Source organism: Phaseolus vulgaris, chromosome 10 (assembly GCF_000499845.2).
Source record: "Phaseolus vulgaris cultivar G19833 chromosome 10, P. vulgaris v2.0, whole genome shotgun sequence".
NCBI classification, from domain to species: domain Eukaryota; kingdom Viridiplantae; phylum Streptophyta; class Magnoliopsida; order Fabales; family Fabaceae; genus Phaseolus; species Phaseolus vulgaris.
In genome coordinates, this window is record NC_023750.2 from 36,298,084 (window position 1) to 36,318,895 (window position 20,812).

At 28.8% G+C, this 20,812-nt stretch overlaps 1 protein-coding gene and 1 long non-coding RNA gene across 2 annotated transcripts; one reads left to right on the plus strand and one right to left on the minus strand.

The window, feature by feature from the left end:
* Positions 1-6,162: 6,162 nt before the first annotated feature.
* Positions 6,163-6,919, minus strand: LOC137818874 (uncharacterized). Its single transcript, XR_011082160.1, has 2 exons — positions 6,524-6,919; positions 6,163-6,364 (listed from the first exon to the last, which is right to left on the minus strand). It is a non-coding gene; the product is annotated as an uncharacterized lncRNA (long non-coding RNA).
* A 5,160-nt stretch (positions 6,920-12,079) lies between these two features.
* On the plus strand, positions 12,080-13,699 carry LOC137819049 (small ribosomal subunit protein mS33). Its single transcript, XM_068622772.1, has 2 exons — positions 12,080-12,376; positions 13,439-13,699. The coding sequence occupies exons 1-2, from the start codon at positions 12,093-12,095 to the stop codon at positions 13,527-13,529; spliced, it is 375 nt and encodes a 124-aa protein (XP_068478873.1). The 5' UTR covers positions 12,080-12,092; the 3' UTR covers positions 13,530-13,699.
* Positions 13,700-20,812: the final 7,113 nt, after the last annotated feature.

Sequence of the window (20,812 nt, forward strand, 5' to 3'; positions counted from 1 at the left end):
AGATATAAGACTATACTTATTTATTTTTACATTTTTCTTCTTCTCATTTTTAAGCATTACTTGTAGCAATTGCATTAGTTTTTTTTTTAGGATTTTTCATTTAGGGTAGACAGAAACTTCAATATTAATACTAATTGACTTTGATTTTTTTATAATTACGTCATGTATTTTTTACTTGAAATTAACATGATTACATCATCAATAATAATAAAAATAAATACTAATTTATGTTTATAGATTCAACTTTTATGTAGAATTTAATTTTTTATTTTCTTCATTCTTAAAAAAAAATTTAAACTAAATTTTTTTAATTTATTACTTTTTAATTTTTATTTTGTAAAAACTCATTTCTTTATTCTTTAATTATATTTCTAACTATTTTAAACATTAAAAATACTTATTTTTTAATATATTCAAAATTAAAATTATAAAAAAAATATATTATTTATTTATTTTTGAAATGGTGCTAGATAGGGAAATAAAAAAATAAAAGGGTGCTAAATAGGGAAATAAAAACAAAAGGATGCTAGATAGGGAAATAAAAACAAAAGGATGCTAGATAGGGAAATAAAAGTGTAAATGGTGTTAGATAGAGAATTGAGCCCATTTAATTCTGCTCTTTGATTTTTTTTAAGTATATGTTTTATAAAATGTCATCCAAATTACAATTAATCATGTTGTGTAAGTTATGTGTTTTTGATATTCACACATTTGTTTACCTAGCTTATTAATTAGTTTGGATTAACTTTTTTTTTTAATTTTAATTTTGAATAAGAGGAACAAAATAAATATAAAGTTAATTTTATAAAATAGAATAAATAATTAAATTTGAGTAAATTTATAGGGATCACAACTAGATCTATTTACAGTTGATTTTAGATCACTTTGTTATTTATTCCATTAAATTTGAATTTTCAATATATATTTTGAAATTTTAATATGTATTTTGGAATGTGAGAATATATTAATTCATTTTAAAATATTTTAAAATATATGTTGTTGAATGTATTTTTTTATCCAAAATACATTCTAAAATGTATTAATATTAATATATTTTGGATTGAACATCCCATAATATATTTCTGAAATATATATCCGAAAATGTATTTATGAATTTAGAAATGTATTTTAGGATGTGTATACTCGAATTGCACATATTCTCAAATGCATTTTTGAATTTGAAATTATTTTAAAAATGTGTATTTCTAGATGTAGTATCTGAATGTATTTCATCCCGTCAAAGAAAGTACATGTTTAAAAAATAGAGGAGACCCTTTAATGAAAATCTGAAAAACATATAAAAAAGAGTCAGAAGAACTTGACCCATGCAAATACAAGTACAATTTAAAATTAGAATACTTCATCCATGCAAATACATGCATAATTCAAAATTAGAAGAAAACTATATACAGGAGGTTATGGTAACATTAAAGGAAGAATTAATAATAAATGTGATTTTCAATTTAACAAGTGTAGTGGTTGTTGTTCACCTAAAATATGTTTAGAATGATGTTATGATTGTGTTTAGTTAGGTTAATAAATTATGAGTATATTTGGTAAGATTAATAAATTAGTTAATAATTTGTTTGACTAAATTTTAAGTTAATTTAACCAATACAAATGGTTTGATAAAGTAATTTATTTTTGGAACTTATAAGTTACTTTAATTAGTATATAGTTTATAACTTATTTAATTTTCTTCAATTATCATCGTTTTATATTTTAATATATCCTCTTCTTATCTTAATTTCTTTAGTTATTATTACTTATTTTTAATTTTATAAAAACAATAAACTAGTGTATTATTTTTAGTATTTGTTGAGTTATTTTTTATTTTTTTTATTTTTTTTATCTAATTTAAATAAATTATTTTTAATAATACAAAATTAAAATAACTAATATTTATATAAAAATTACTTATATTGAAAATTGAAAAAATGTGAAAGTAGTTTAAATTGATAAATAAAAAATAAATATATAAAAATTATATTAGATTAACTAGTTTAGATCAAATAAATTATTCAGATAAAAAATATACATTTTAAAAATTATAAAAGTATTAATTTTTAATATAAAAATAGTTATTTTAAAATATATAAAATTATTACATAATAAATAATATATGTTTGTCTAAAAATAAAAATAATTTGTTTTAAAAAAATCTTATTATTTTTGTAAGCAACTCAACTTTAAAAATAAATAAAAAATATTATTCTACTTCAGTTTTTGATTTTTCATTTAAATATAAATTATTTAATTATGATGCAATAAGCAAAAGTTACAATCATTTCGGATATAAAGAAAATAAAAATAGCATAATTTTCAAATCATTTTGTGAAAAAGTAAGATTTATTTTATTGAGATGACGAGGTCCCGTAGTGTGCTACCAAATACCAAGATGATGAGGTCTTTTAGTATACTATTCGAATGTTTGAGATCTCGAAGTCCTGTAGTATATTATTAATAAATGTATAATCATAGTTGAATATTCATAGGGTAAAAGACATTAAAATGGAAGGAATAAGCACAATTATCATCAAGGAACACGCCAAAACACTTTAACTCAAGTTGCACATGAAGAAAACAAGGAATATGCATAGAATTGTGCAAAAAAGTGCAAAGAAGAAGACAAACAAGGAAGGATTTGCCCAATGTATGGATAAGAGCTCTAACAAAATGAAAAATATCAAAACAATGGTCGCATCTTCATCCATCGAGTGAATTGAGGTCAAAACACATGAAGTTTCAAACCCTGAGTAAATCACAAAGGGTTGAGCGTATCAAGTACTTCACCATGAAAAAAGCCCAAATTCGCTCAGGAATGGCTTAAGCCTAAAAGAACCAAAGTTGGAACTTGGAAGATTTAACTTGGATCTGAAGTTAATCTAACCTTAACTTATAACCAATATTTGGAAGAGATTGGAAGGATTTGAGGCTAATCCATGATGAATCTCTGACTTTGGAATCCTAGGAAGCCCAAATATTGAAGATTAAAGCTAAAAAGAATTGATTAAGGATGAAGAAAGCCAACCCGCTGAGCAGATTGTCAATCCCCGTGATCCCTATGAAGTCCAATTCTAAAATCTATAAATAGGGACTTTGGATTAACATCCAAACACATTGAGAGGTCTTGAGAAATCGAGAGAAACCCCATTGAGGGGGTAGTGAAAGATACCTAGAGGTATCAAGAATTAGGGTTAGAAAGTTCAAGTGAGATCCTCAAAGAGGCTTAAATAGGGATGTTCTGTTGATTCAAACTTAGAGAGGCTGAACCGTCAAAATCCAATCAGGCTAAGTAGGTTAGAGTTTTAAAAGAAGTGAAGATCAATCTCTAGAGAAGGGAGCCTTGAAGGCATGTTGGCCACAACATCAAAGGATCTTGTTGTTGTAATTTACCTTCTCATCATGCGTTTTACCGTAAGATTTCATTATGAGTTGCTAAATATGCTTTGTTTGGATTGGATGACACTGTGCTATTTCTGGAGTTATTGTTGTTTGTAGAATCATGTTTCTCTTTTGTATTAAACTTTCTTGGGTCTGGTAGTGTGCTTAATACTCAACGGTGAGGATCGACCGTGGATTGTCCATAGGAAATGAATGAGACCAAAAGATGATTTCATATTTATGAACCCTATTCAGCCAACCATGTGACTCAATGGTCGTAGAGCGCAGGAGTGAGACCATAGTGAATTGTTCCATATTGCAGATGTAAGATCATAATAGTGACTTACTGCTTTAGATAACCTTGCCCGAGGAATCAATTTATGGATTTTGAATAAAGCATTGCATATATGAATATCAATAACAAAGGAAAGACACATGGTTATTCCAATTCCAACATCTATACTATATTAATATTTCTTTGCTTTCGTGATTGATCTAACACTTCACCTCTCGATCTAAATATTAATTAGTATATTGTTATTATTATTACTATCACTATTATTATTATTATTATTATTATCATCATCATATACGCAAACCATCTCCAATTCACATTTCACTTCATTATAAAAGATAAAATATACTTTGATATAATTAATTTCCTATGGATACGACAACCCTTGGTTGTACTACAATTGTCTTGGTCCTCTTGTCTAATAAAAGAGTGGTACTAATCTAAGCTTAATTAATTTACACCAAATCTCTGACATCTTGTCAGTTATTAACACAAATCACTCATCAACTACCCGAGTGCCCAAAATGTCAAGGTCTAACTCAGCATCCCAAAATCTAGACAACAAAATCATGATTAATTGTACTTGGACCTACTCAAATCTGACCTAGTTATCCACATATAGGAGAAATAGCATCACCATAAGTAGGTGAAGACCAAAGGTGAGAAGGTAATAAATTTTTTACTTTATTATATACTCACTACTCAAATCGAGAACTGACTTGAACATCGAAATATATTCACAAATACCCCTATCGAGGACTTGAAAATCGAGAAGACCCCATATCCTAAATAACTAGAAGAGTGCGTAAAATAGAAATCCAACCCTATAGAAATATTAAATAAAAAAATATTATTTATAAGATTTTCTACAAAGAAAGAGCTAATATTTGTATGTTAAAAGATAACAAAAAAATCTCAAATTTTGAAAGAAAAAAGTCATATTGTAAAAGAAAAAAAAAATCTAGAATATAAAATGCTATTTAAGATTTTAAATAAAATTTTAATTGAAAATGAAAAAAAAAGATAGTAAAATGAAAAAAAAAATAGTGGAATGTTATCTTACACTAAAAGGATGCACTAGAATCCGAGAGTGGCAACGCAGCTTGAAAAGTTTGGCCTAAACGGAATACAATAATGATTTTGGTAGCCTTTTTTTTCCTACCAAAACTTGATAAGTTCTTTGAGTATTGGAAATCACTGTATTATGTTAACTTTGATATTTATTTTAATGTTAATTTTGAGATTTATTTTAATTGATACTACTATAAAATATATGGTTTTGTTCTTGAACGGGTTAAGACCAATAGAATGATTCAACTTCTCTTTGGTTAACCGGTCAAGTCTTCCTTCCTTCTTCTCAAGACGGACTTCACTCTCCTTTCGCAACTCTACTTCACGTCCTCCTAAAGTTTAGATTGGGATGATACCTGTAAAAGGCACTCTGACGCTTAAGTGAGAATTCAGTATTTGACACTCAACGCTATTAATATTGTATGATGACGTACCTAATTCTTGGAATTTGTGCTATTTATATTATTATCATGGGCCTTCTGTTATTAGGACAGATTAAAGGGTTGAGTTATGCTTAGGAACACATTACCTAGTGTTTGATCGCTCATTAGGTTCATTAATCCTACTTAGGCGTAATGGTCTTTATGGTGTCGGTCGACTTGTTGAGTCATGGTCTCGGTCGTACGGATCCTACCGGTACACTAGACTCGGATGGTACCTATAAAAGGTACTCCTACGCTCAAGAGAGAATTTGGTATTCAACACTCGACGCTGTTAATATTGTATGATGACCTAATTCTTAGAATTTGTGCTATTTATATTACTATCATGGACCATCTATTATTGGGTTAGATTAAGGGATTGAGTTATGCTTAGGAATGCATTACCTAGTATTTTATCGCTAATCACTACAAAACGTGTATAATGCGACAGTTATTTTTGTAAAAACTGGCGTTTTTAACCGCCACATTATACGTCTGTGGCGGTACCGTGTACCGCCAAAATTCTTGCCGCCACAAAGTTTAATGTGACGGTCAATTAAGAACCGTTGTAGCAGACGCCATATTATGCATTGTATAAAGTGGTGGTTTTAAGCGTGTAATTTACATTAGTTATAAATGTCGTAATTTTCAAACTGGTAAACCAATTCCAACGTAAATTGTGGCAGTTATAAACGCCACTTAATACAATATAGTATGGCGTTTATGATAACCTTTATGACTGTCATAATTCAAATATTAAATATTTAATTTTATTTTTAATATTTATAATAATTTATTTAATTTTTTTTAATTTAATTTCATATTATAATTAAATTTCATATTACAATTAAATTTCATATTATTATTTAATTTCATATTATAATTAAATTTCATATTATAATTAAATTTCAATACACAATTAAGTTTCATAATATAATTAAATTATAATATAAATTAATTTCATAATATAATTAAAATTGAGAAATATAATAATCAAAATATGACTTCATTTATTCAAAGAACAAAGTTGAAAATGTCAAACTAATCCAAACAACAAGTAAATTAAATTGTCAAAATATAAATTGTTTCACTTTCTAAACATATTACAACTAAATTCTCAATCCTAATTAATCTTCCTGCCTCCACTTGATCTTATATTCTGGTTGGTGATGGGAGCACCACTGCCAAGATCCTGTGCGTGGAATAAGTTAGAATATATTTAAAATTAATTAACAATTTTTAAAAATAAATGAAACAATATTATAATAAAACACACAATAATTGAAATCAGTGTCTGAAAAACACAACAAAATCAAATATAAACAACTCCAATACAATAATGTATACTAACAATTGATGAAAAGCACTTCAAAGACACTATCTGGATGGGGTAATGTGGCAAGATTAGACCCCTGCATGATAATCAAATAGACTAAAATTATAAGAATCAATGAAAAATATAGGTAACAATTTTCCTGGAGATTGTACTAACCGATCCATCGAGCTTGCTAGAAAGTACTGTTCATCAAACTGAAGTGACACCAAACTAGTGTCAAACCCACAATAAATTACATAAAATAATAAAAAATCAACCATATTCAATTGAAGATACATGTCAAGTAGATAATTTAACAGGGAAAAAGGATAACTAACGAAGATATAGACGAAGGCATCCTAATTGTATGAGAAGCATATATGTCACCTTTGAGGTGCAATTAGGGTGAAACATAAGCACGTCAACTATAGACAAAGCAGCAGCAGGGGCTAGCAAAATGTGGACCAACTAAGGTTTTGCAGTGGTGGCAGCAGCATCCCAAAGCTAAGGTTTTGCAGTGGTGACAGTAGCGTCCCAAAGCTAGGGTTTCACAGGGGTTGCAACGGCGTCCTAAAGTTAGGGTTTCACGGTGGCACAGGATTTGCGACAGGCCAGACCTGCAACTCGCAACAAGTGCGCACAGTAGGCGGTGTGACGTGCAGTGGTGTGGGTCGCAACGTTGTCCAGGTGGCTTTCTCGTAGTAGGGTTGTGTGCAGCCAGTGTGGCGAAGTACGCCAGTGCGGCGGCGGATTGCGTTTCGCGACAAACAGGTGCAGGTGCTTGCAGTGAGCGAGACGACACGGAGGTGCAATGTGATGGCAGTGACGAAAGACGCAAGGTGATGAATGCAACTTCTTCCAAAGTTGTCAATGGTGAAGTCAACTTCTTTGTTATCAAATTGGAAAAAAAATTAGACAAAGTGTAGCGTGGAGTGATGACTTTCTGTCACAAATACTTGAGGACTTGACTTATGAATAAAAATTTCAAAAATTATGTTAAAATTATATTGTACTCAAATAGAACATTTTTTATATAATGGAACAACAATGCAACCATGTAGCCTTGCACTCTCTTCTTTGTTCTACACCTTTTCTTGTCTTAACACTACAAAAAAAGAATCAATATTATCTATAGATTTTTACCCACATATCTGAGTTCGTAGGTAAATTCAACATTACCTACGGACATTACCCACAAATTTTGAATTTGTAGGTAAATTCAGCATTAACTACCAACTATTACCCACAGATCTTATTACCTACCAATTTTTACCTACGGATATTTATTACCTACCAACTATTATTCACGAATATCTATTACCTACGAACTATCACCCACGAATCTCTATTACCTACCAACTATTATCATAATATTTATATACATAATATTAAAAATATTATTATAATATGAAGAATTATAAAATCATAATTAATATTCAAAAATAATAATAACCATAACTAATAAGTATACATATTATTAATATTATAAATTAATAATATTTAATAATATTAATAATATTTAATAATATTAATAATACTTAATCATATTTAGAATATTTAATATATTAAAATTATTTAATAATATTAAACAATATTACTAATATTTATTAATATTAATAATAATAATGATATTAAATATATGAATATTGTTATTAATTTTTATTTTATTAATTATATTAATATTGATAATCATACTAATAAGTATAATAATAATCAAAACATGACAACAAAACTTGACTGACGTAACGGTTAAAGCTTCTATGGACATTCCTAAAGGGACTTGGCTTTGAGTCTCACCTGCTAGTTGAATGTCGGTGGAACGTCACTAAGCCATCATGAAGAACCAATAATTAGAGACATCATAGACGACATAAGTGAAGATGGAGATAACTGCTACTTTGATTTGGACATAATTTCAGCATTACAATCTGAAAAAGTTGGATGGGAAGGAAACGACCTCGTTTTTGTGTATGAGATGAAACAACCCATACTACAGGCAAAGTTATCGGTTATGCGACATACCATTAGAGAAATGGACTCAAGCATATGATGGGGGAAAGAGGTATATGGTCATAGGACCAAAAATCTAGCAGAATTCCTTGCTGATTTCTGCTTTGGTTAAGACAACTTTCGAAAAAACAAAAACATGGTTTGTTGAACAAGTCTTCAAAATAGACACCATGTTACGCGCAGATCATTATTATTCAGAAGATATCACAACCTTACTTAGAAAAGATCAACAAGATTCGGCTATGTGTTTTGTGGAAAGGTTTAATGCAGAAAATTCTGAATTTGATGTCCAAGAATTAGTCACCCCCCAACATGGTCGGCGACCTCAATCATATACAATTAGATTAAATGATTGATGGTGTGATTGTGGCTACTTCCAAACTCTTCGACGTTCCTAACGTCATGTTATTGTCGTTTGTTCCTCTTGTCATTTACAAATGATGACATTCATTGATCCAGTTTACAACCTCCACACGATTAGAAAGGCATATCAAGTTGAATTCCACCCCGTTCGAAACACGGATTATTGGTCTACTTATACTGGGCTAAATTTCATACCAGAACCCCACATGCAACGTAAAAACTCGGGACGACCAATTACAACTCGTTTGCATAATGAAATGAATCAATCAATTTAGAACAAGACAAAAAAATGTTCTTACTGTCGCAATGAAGGTCAAAACAAAGGAAATTGTTCATTTAGAGAGTAGAGTCATCCTTTGTAATGTTGTTCTCATCAAATATTTTAATATCATCTTCTTTTAATGACTTATATTCAATAATTTAATTTATTTTTAATACATTTATTTTACATAAATACATGTATATTATTACTTTTTACATATTATATAATTTATACTTTCATATATTATATAATCTAAAAATTTATACATAAATTATATCACATTTTTATAAGTGTATTTTTAACTTTAACAATATTTAAAAACTACTAAATATTTTTAATTTATCAAACAAATCATTTTTAACCCAATTTATTTAAAATTATTGTAAAAAATATTCATTTTAATTATTCAACTTTATATATCATTTTCTTAAATAAAACAAAATTAAATTTTGGTATTATTTATAAAATACTTTTTTAATTATATATTTTTATTTTTAAAAATATTAATTATCATTTGTTTAAAAAAAATAAAATCAAGTGAACTTGCCAATTGAATTGTCAACTTTAATTGAGATAAAATACACTGAAGTTGTCAATCCAGTATTCAATTTTATTTAAAACTGAAGTTGTTAATCCGATTGTCAACTTTAGTTAAAAAGACAAGTATACCAGAATTAATGAATTTAATTTATGTTGTCTACATCATTGACAACTTTGACAAATAAATGTTCATTCCTGTAATTTTTTTTGAATCTGCCCATTTACGTAAATCTAAAAAAAAACTACACCATTTTGGTAAAATTCCCAAAACTTTCCCAGTCTTCGCTCAAGGAATTAGCAGTATTACCAAAACAAAGCATAACAACAAAAGCCTATATAAGCTATGGAAGGCATGTAGCAAATGCACAACAGGATATGCATTACAACATGAAGCAAGGTGTAGGAAAAGGGAGATAACTGAGGTGTTGAACCAGTTCTTGTAAGCCAAACACATGTATTTGAATGCAAACCATCACAGTTCTTTATCTCTGTGTGTTGTTAATTGAAATCAAATATATCTTTGTATCAGAACAAATAGTTCCTTTGATAATTACTTAGTGGAAGATTTTTCTGATTGGAAAGAGATTTGTGTAGAGGTATTGGAAAGTCTCACATTGTTCCTCTTCAAAATTAAGTATAAGAAATTAGTTGTAGAATGGTCTGATTTTTTAAATTAAATTTTGTTTTGGGGAATGATGAACAACTAACTGATGAGATTTCGTTCATCGAGGTCCAAATAATATATAAACCCAATAACAAAACTCTATAAATAGAGGATTAAGGCAAGAGGTAAGTAAGGGTAAATTTGATCTGATGAATATAAAACTATTTGTGACTTTGGCATTGGAGCGTCTTGCAGGTACACACCCATTCGTGAGGAGAAGAAGTCGAGAGTCCTACCTGGAGAGAAGCCGAGAGCCCAAACTAAAGAGAAGCCCAAAACCTGAAGATCAGTGAAAGAAGGTGGTCTTGTCAACTTTCTTGAGTGTTCTCAATCCTTATTGTAAGAACGATTATCAAAATAAGATATAGTGTGATGCTATAAATTGTAAATTATGTATAAGCGAATGAAAAATTGTTGCAAGCATTATTATATATCTTTTAGTTGTATAATTATTTGTATAATAAGCTTATTCTAATTTGTATAAATGAGGTCTGTGTGCAAACAAAAAGTATTTCAAAAAAACATATATGTTTTGTTATTTTGTTTTATATCCATCATAGTTTATGTTTCTAAACTAAGAGTTTTAAAATAGATAAGATAGAGTTATTTGGGTTTAGCTTGAAATATATATATATATATATATATATATATATATTCTCGTTTAAAAAAAAAATGAATCTTAACTAATGAGATAAATTTATTTTTTTCCAATGTCAAATATAAAAAAAAAATTATAATTGTATAAATATCAAATGAGAGTATAAATAGTAATTTGATAAAAGTCAAATAATTATAAAAAAATTTTAAAATATCAAATATATCTAGAAATAAGTTATGAAACTAAAGACTAAAGAAAAATTAGTCTAAATTTTTAGGTTACCTAATAAATTAAACGTGATTTAGTAATTTAAAACAGAAATAAGAACGATATGAAGACATGGAAGATGTGTACAAATTCATCTTCGTTCCCATATTCAATTTAAAAAATTAATACACATACTTTCTTAATCAATGCGACAATTCTCCAAATCGAGACAATTTGAACAATAACAACAAGAATGAATTCATTTGTCATCCCTACGTGTCGTGTAAATAATGATAAATAAGTTTTATTTTCTCAATTTTTAAAATTTATTTTATTACAATAAAAACATATATTTTAGTGTTATTGTTTTAAATTTTCCCATATTACATTCAATTAACATAAATAATTTGAGTAGTTAACTAAAATTATAAAATAAAATTACAACATTGTATTAAGCTATTTTAAAAAAGTTCAAATGAATAAAATTTCAAAAAATTAAAACTAACTAGAAAAAAAAACAAGTAAATATAAAATATTTTTAAAAATTTAAAATTAAAAAGAATATATTACAAATATTGAAAATAGAGAAATCCTAAGTACTAAAGTCGTGACAAAGAGGGGTTTTATACCACGAATATAATGAAACTAAAAAAATGAATTTTCAAAACTAAAATGGTATTTTAAAGTCGTGTTTTTGCCTATACATATTTTTTTTTAAATATATCTTTCTTATAAATTTTAAATAGAATTACACTATTTTTATAAATTTCACACAATTAATGAAAATATAGATACACAATTTTTGAAATATGTAATAAAAATATTTCTCATCTAAACACACAGGACTCTATTTTCACGTAATATACTAAATAGTATAGTACATAAATTTCATGATTTAAAAAACAGGGGCATTATTGGAAATATATATTTTTAAGGGGTTAAAATGTGATTAGGGATAAAAATGGTTTCTCCAACCCCGGGGCCTCCATCTTGTTCCTTTTTCAGTTCTCAGACGCATACACTCACAAAACGAAAGATGTCTCTGAAGAAGATGTTGACTGCAGCGATCAATCAGGGAGTGCCGGAAGCACGAGCAAGGATCTTCGGCCACCAATTGAATCCCTCTGGCCAGAAATCTCCGCACAAGGTTCTCCGCATGAAGCTGTTCGGTGAAAAAGTGGCTCAGTGGTACCCTCACGACATAAATAAAGACGACCCTCTTGTCATGGCCCGTCAAGAACAAGAGTATTCCCTCTCACACACTGTCTCATTTTGTTATTCGTTGTAATTTGCTTGCACGCGCCCGCACGGGAATGCCCACCATCTGTTTGTGTTTATGCCTCTGTGATGGTGTTCTTTTGTTTTGGTTTTTTCTCGAGTTTCCTGTGGTTTTTTAGCGTATGAGAATTTATGGGGTTTTCTTATCTTTGATTAATGAATGGAATGGCATGATCACGTTTTTTTTTTTTTCTGTGGAGGGGTTTGGGTTTGGAGTTTTGTCATTCTGTCCTTCGTTTAATCGAGAAGATGTGAATATGTTTGTTCATCAAAACTCCGTTTGCACGATTGGCGTGTGTGGACGGCATTATCAATGTTGGTTGTTCTGCATTTGGTATGAATTCCAAGATTTGTTGACACATGAGGAATGCTTGCAACTACTTTTATTATTAGCTGAAATTGATTAAGAAGTACAAAGCTATGTAGGTTTCGCACTTTAGTTAATGAGTCTTCACTTATTGTGATTTGTAACTTCTTTTACTAACAATGAAAACTCTGTTAGAAGAAGGGATGAGTTAAAGAGTGTCTTGTCAGCACCCCTCTTCTCTGAATACTATTAGTCTATTGTTTTGTTGGTGGAATTTTTTCCACTCTGAAGGTGAAATTTTACCCATTAAAATTTTGTCCATTTTGTATATATTTTGTCACACCTGTCTATTGTATGCCTTTGAACTTTATTTACAGCTTTTCAACATCAAAATGTAGAAAGAGCAGGTCTGATGCAATCTATGTTCTGTTTTATAAGTTAGAAATAAACTTTATAATGAAGATGGTGGGTGATGACTGTCTGTTAAGTTTGGGTTAGTAGAACAGTATTTCTTTCTGATGTGAAAACTTGGATATTTAAATTAGGAGATGTGAATTTTTTTATTTTCACTGTGAATATGACTATGTTGTCTGGCATCAAGTGGTACATTATGTCAGTAGAGGGATGTCCTTATGTTACAGTCAGAATCTTTGGTAACTTCACAAGTTATCTTACATTGACTTCCACTGATTCAACATCATTTGTTATGTTGTTCTTGCAAGACGTTTATCCAAGCTTGAAATGTTGAAGCGGCGAGGAAAAGGACCACCAAAGAAGGGCCAAGGAAGGCGTGCTGCCAAACGCAACAAATAGATTATACTTTCACCAGTCTCTTGAATCATATTTTGGACACTCTTTTGAGTTAAAGACAATTAGTTGTTCATGTGATAACACTTTGAATTTAACTTTTGTTATCAGAATGTTAATCCAAGCATTTGAGAGTTGAAACCTTGCAATCTGAAATGCAACCATAAGATTACAAAGTAGTAGTTTTCATATTGATTTTGATATTATATCCTATCTCATCTTTATCACATTTTATAAGTTTTGAGAAATTAACTAGAAACTTCTTGTACCACTTTTTACAACTTAATCTATTAATACATTTTTAAGTAATTTCTAAAATAAATTTGTCAGTATAATTTAACTAAAATAATACATAAAAATAATAAATTGCAAAGAAATAAAGAAAGTAATAAATATATTATATTATAGTTTAATGTTTAGTTATAAAGTTTTTTATTTAATTATTATTATTATTACTACTACTAGCAAAAACTCATGTGTCTATTTGTCCACATTTTTTATTTTTATTATTAACATTTCCAAAGTCATAATATTACTACAACAATATAGAAAAAAATATTCAATATTTTATATTTATTAATAATTCTCAATTTAATGGAACAAATAAATAAAAGAAAATGAAAGAATGAACAATTTGATAAAGAGGAATAAAGAGTGAACATGTCAAGAAGAGAGTTTGAGCACCGCCCCCAAGCAATGACTTTAAAGGTATAGTTGCGAAAGGCGGGACAACATGTTATCATTACAAATCCAAGTTATGAAGACCCAATCTTTCGTAATAGTCCTTCCTCCATAATGCACGAACCTCTTCCCTACCTCGCGCGAGAAAGGTTGCTTCAAAAATCATATACTCAAAATTCTATTGGTGAATTTGGAGAAGTTTCAACGTCACATATGTGATGAAAAGAATAGGTGATCCGTGAAGAAGGATGTAATTGGAGTGAAGAAGAATAAGTTGTTTTGCTCATCGTTCACATCTCCGTCCAAATCGTCCACGTGAGACATTCGAAGATGGTCGTCGGCCAAATGTTGTTGACAAAGATTACAATCACAGATTGAGTCATCGGTGAAGAAACAGTTGTCATTCATTCATATTTTTTTTCAAAGAAAGATTAAGAAACCAAATGATAAGAAGGAAGGAAGAACAACTATGATTTCTAAGAGATATGGAGATATGGAGAAAAAATTGCTCAATGTCGTACAAAACGTTTAATAATCTGCTCCACATTCAAAATTTAAAATTTAAAATTGGTAATTGCTTTTTACAAAATGATAGAATATTAGTTTTAAAAATAAAAAAGAAAGATAGCTTCCAATTAATTATAAGAATAATTATTTATTTATTAAATGCTTTAAAAATAATGAAATGACTAAAATGTCCAAGATAAAACAATAAAATAAATATTAATATAAGGGTAAAATTGATAAACACCAAAAGAGCAATTAAAGAGGATATGGAGACATGGGGAAAAAAATACAAAACTTGTAATAAACTACTCCACATTCAAAATTTAAAATTGGTAACTACTTTTTACAAAATAATAGAATATTAGTTTTAAAAATAAAAAAGAAAAACAGTTTCCAATTAATTATAAGAATAATTAGTTATTTATTAGATGATGTTCTTGCCAGATGGGCAAGCTCCGCTTCTAATCGGTCTCCTCTTGGCTACGTATGGCACGTACCTTGAGTCCGTTCTCTTCTCGGCCGAGATTTCGTTGACTCGCAAGGGTCGAGCTCGAATGCTTTCCTTGGGCATAGGTTGCCTTAAATGCGACCTGTTGTTCTTTCTGACTACGTCCTCCTCTGCTTCGATGTGAGCAACGCAACATATCGTTCTCGTATCTCAGAAAATGTCTTCGTCGGATTTCTGACCGGCGAATCGCTGAACGGTCCCATCGCAATCCCTCTGCCTTACGTTGAAAAGGTCATACAACTTAGGAGGCTTGACCTGGTTGACAAAGAACTTTAAACAATCTAGAAAACTAAGTGAAAGAGGTGATGTAACCGTCGGGAAGCCCATTGAATCATTGTAGGGTTGTACATGTAAAAGTACTCATGAACATCTTACAGCGGATGACCATTGTAGGGTTGTACCTTTTTTGTTAACTGGATGGGCAAGCTTTGCTTCTAATATGCCTCCTCTTGGTGCACTGGAACAACGCTCCGCTGAGACAGAGGGGGCTCTACTGTTGATCACACTCCGATGATCAAGTCAGTGAGAGCATACAAAATAATGATTAGTTTTAGTCTTTAGTACTCAAAGAACATACCTTTACCGGGGTCTCAAGCCCCCTTTTATAGTTATTCCTCTAATAGCTTTCACTCACGAGAATATAATCTCTACTGAAAGCATAAAATAATAACATAAAACCACCTGCTCACATGCACCTTTCATGTTTGGGTGCTAACAACAGTAAAATATTTTGTCCACGAGCACCTTTAGTCACAGTGCTAATAACATAAGAGAATCTTGTACACCTTTATTTTCGGGTGCTCTCGACTTATTTAACAGCTTTATATATATATATATATATATATATATATATATATATATATATATATATATAAGCTGTTGTATATGTATATATATGTATATATATGTATATATATATAACAACTATGTGTATATTCACATATATTTTATTCTAACAGCTTAATATATATCGACATGTATATTTAACTAACAGCTTTATATTAATATATGACCAAACTTATTATTTTTCATCGGGCTTACTAACGAAACTAGGTCAAGCCCATGACCTGTCCTTTGGGTCAAAAAACCAAGCTGACCATACCCAGATGTTTGGATCGAGGTCTCGAGCACACAAGCACTTACAAATGCTTAAAAAAATAATAAAATGATTGAAATGTCCAAGATAAAACAGTAAAATAAATATTAATATAAGGATAAAATTGATAAACACCAAAAGAGCAGTTAAAGAGGAGAAGAGGAGAATCCCCTTTATATATAATATAGATTTAAATTTGTTGACTATTAAACTACTTAATTTATATATTCAAATTACTTAATCTAAAAAATAAAATTGATTATATTGATGTTACTTAAATTTTAAACGTATATTTACTTTTTTATTTTATAAATTATTATTATTATTATTATTTTCTTCAAATTCTTCTTCATCCTTGTGTAAAAGCCACCCGTCTTAAACATAGAAAAAAAATTCTATTATATTTTATAAAACGGAATCCGTCTTTTATTATATTTTATATTTTATATTTTTAAAATAATAAAAAAATATAACTTATCTTCGCATATTTAATTTTCTCTATCGCATTTGTACGTAAAAAGGAAAGTTAGAAAAACTAATGGCTTTTGTTTTCAGACTATTTGGGACCGGTACTTTATAATCTTTTTAAATGCCCATATTTCTTTTGTTTGGAATTTTGATTTGAAACTGAGGAGCATGAATATTAGTTTTTGGCAGTGGTGGATTGCACGTGGAGGCAAGACTTAAGGGATTGGAAGTTTGAGTTATGTAATTGATTAAAGAATTAATGATTTAATATTAGCTTAGGATAAAATGGTGAAGTTAGTGTTTTCTCAAAATCGAGTTTTGAATAAGCAATCTCAAAGTATTTTGTTGGTATTATGTTGTTGGTTTTGAATTTTTAAATTTAGAATAGATAGATAATCTTTTTTGGAAACTTTGTTTTGAAAGAGGGTTACTTGCTTTAACTCAAAACGCCTATAATTTGCATCCCACTGTCGTCGAAACAATTCTCTTATGCTATGTTTGGATTAGGGGGTGAATTTGAGAGCGTGGATTTGAGATGATTTGAAATGAAAGTATAAATAAAGTTAGAGTGTTTGGATTAAGATAAATAGAGTGGAAAATGTAGGGAAATTTGATGAAAATTTGTGAATGATGTGATGGGTGTAATTGAAATTATATTTTTTTAATTGATAAAAATGTAAGTTTATAAATTTACTATTATATTTAAAAATTATTAAATATGTAAACATGAGATATTTTTTTGTAAATTTTAGTTAATTAAAATTTTATAAATACATATTTTTTATAAAATCAAATCAAAATCAAAATTATTTTTTATTACTGTTAATGTTATTTAATAAATTTATTTTAATTATTATAAAAAATGTAATTTATATTTATATTTATTGTTATTAATATTGTTTATAATTTATTTTTATTATTATTATTTTTTTAAATGTAATGTAAAAAATAAATTTTAAAAATGTAAACAAAATTAAAATAAATTGTAAATTAAAATAAATAAATAAATTATTATAAATTTTAATATATAAAAAGTTAAATTTTAAAATGATAATAAATTAATTTAAATTTTAATATCAAATAAAGTACTTTATTTCAATATTTAATTAAAATAAAACATTAACATTTATTTTACAAAATGTAATTATTAATAAAAGTAAATTATATTATAAAAGATTAATCTATTAAAAATAGTTTTTTTTTTCAACTTTCTTCGCATTTCTTCGCTGTTTTAAACAGAAAGTTTAAGCAAGATTCTTTCTCGATTAACGTGTTTATTCTTTTTGAATTTCACGCTTTCCTCACAATTCTTACTAAATAGTATTTTCGCGCGTTTCTATCTGCAGAAACAAACAGTACCTTAAAGGCACAGAGGAAAATAGCCAAAACCCTGTTTTAAAAAAATTTATGAAGGTATTTATGTCATTTTTATTTAAGTGATATAGTTCACGTAACAAAATAATCTAGTGCAGGAAGTAAAAGCCAAAACTAAATTAGATAATGCTCCTAGAAATTCTTGTAGGGTCAAGTTTATTCTTTGTGCATTCTTCCATATATTTGGGATTTCGGTCTTCCGTTTTGGGTTTTCGGTAGAAGTACCTCTAATTATATTTCGACACTTAAGTTAATTATAGATTAGAGTAATGAGTATGTAGTAAAGTAAAAAATTTATTACCCTTTTAGGTGTTCACCTTTTTATGGTGATAATATTATTGGTCATCTATATTGTACGAATAACTAGACTATGTCCAAGTACTATTAATCATGATTTGTAAGTTGTTTACTATGTGATTCTTGTTAATTGCGTTTATGAGACATTTGTCGTGTATGTTGTCAAGATGTTGGGATGTTGAGTTGGACCTCAGCATCTCAGACACTCCAATGCAAAACATCAATATCTTGGACACTCGGGTAGTACACTACAAGATCTCGTCATCTCGACACTTAATGCAAAACTAGCTTGTCTTGGCTTCTTCTTTGTTGTAGTTTTGTATGTTGCGGAAGAATGGACTTGACAGTGACATCAATGGCTGAATTGATGTGTGGAGAAGATGAAATGAAGAGGAGAGATAAAGGCTTATAAGAGGTGTGACCAACTTCTGAGAAGATTCAAGCTAAACACTAATAGAAGTGCAAACTTGAGAGTGAAAAATTGAAGACAAATGAGCTAGCAACTTGGACAACATTTCATTATCAATTCAAATATGTTTTATAAGGGGACTAACACTTGTATTTAAAGTGTTATGGACAGCCAATGTGCAAGCTTTAACTTTAAAAACTATTCAAATGGTCTAGAGTTGCATTGGGTCCAAGGAGACCCAATTGTAACTCTAGCTAGACTCTTTCTTTTTCTATTTGCACCCTATTTTAATTGGCCCAATACATGGCTCATGAAAATTGGCCAAAAACATGACCTAAGATAATTGTTGAAATACAAGTCCAAAATAAAGCCTATACTACTTTGTACAAATTTATAAGACTAGAAAATTTGGAAGAAAAGTTAAAAATTAGTTCTCCATAAAAATAGAGTTTTCTGAACTCCTTCTTCTTCCATTCTTCTAGCCATGACTCTATTTAAAGGCCCAATATGTGTCCTTCTGAATGGTCCTTCATCAGATCCTCCTTCTTGAAAAAGGATATATCCTCAAATCCAATTCTTCAATATTGTCAGCACCATATTTAAAATAATGCCTTTGAACATCTACTCTCATTTGAGGCCAATAGAATTTTCCTCATGGATCAAATATCAATTTACAATACACATCAAACAAACATGAGATAATTTTATTTATTGAAAGAAAATTAAAAGAAAAGAAAATAGAACAAAAATAAGGTCATTTATTTTTATAAAATTTTTGAAAAAAAAACATAAGACATTTTTCAAAACTATTTTTGTTTATTTTATGTTGTTTACTGCCCAAGCTAGGCAACAACATCACAAAGTGTTGTTTTTGAGATTTTTGTGAAGAAGAATGAGCATTATATAATTGAAAAAAAAGTTCAAAGTATTGCAATCCCCCTTTAAGGAATCTTTCTCAACTATGCTATAAAATATTCTTTTCTTCTTTGTTGGTTTCCTCTTCTTCTTCCTCTTCAATCAAACATTCATTTGTATTTTCTATGGAGGAACAATTTATATCTATATCTGGTTCAACTACAGGAAAAGACTTTTCTATTTTTATTTCCCTTTCATCCTCTTGTGACCCTTCATACCTGGATTTGGAGGAGTAACATTCCCTCTTAAAATCTCTCCTGGAATATGATGTATTAAGATAGTCTTATTTAAAGGTAGTCCTTCTTGTAATTCGTTTTTCTATCCTAACACATTGTTGAACTATTTCATTCAAATCTTTATTGTAACTATAGCTAGACTTTTTCCTTTTCTATTTACACCCTATTTTAATTGACCCAATACATGACTCATGAAAATTGGCCTAAAACATGGCCCAAGATAATGGCAGAAATACAAGCCCAAAATAAAGCCTATACTACTTTGTACAAATTTATAAGACTAGGAAATTTGGAAGAAAAGTTAAAAATTAATTCTCCATAAAATTATATTTTTTTTAACTCCTTCTTTTTCTTCTATTCTTCTGGCCATGATTCTAGTTAAAGGCTCAATATGTGTCCTTCCAGATGGTCCTCCATCGGACACTCTGTAGCATCTACGAGATTTCATCATTTAGATACTAAATAGTACACTATAAAACCTCATCATCTTAGTACTTGACAATACACTATAGACCTCGTCATCTCAATACTTGACAATACTATGAAATCTCATAATCTCAATATTCAGTAATACAAATAAGTTATAAAAAAATATTTTTAAAATGAATTTAAATTTTTTATGATATTTGTAGATTGTTTTCATGAACTCTTCACACTTAACACCCAATATCCTGCATCTCAATCTCCAAAGTTATCAAGTTCATTTAATTGCTAAGGTTGTTCGATATAACATATTTAAATTATATTTTTAATCCAAAATTTTATATCATATACCACATCACATATTTAATTTTAATT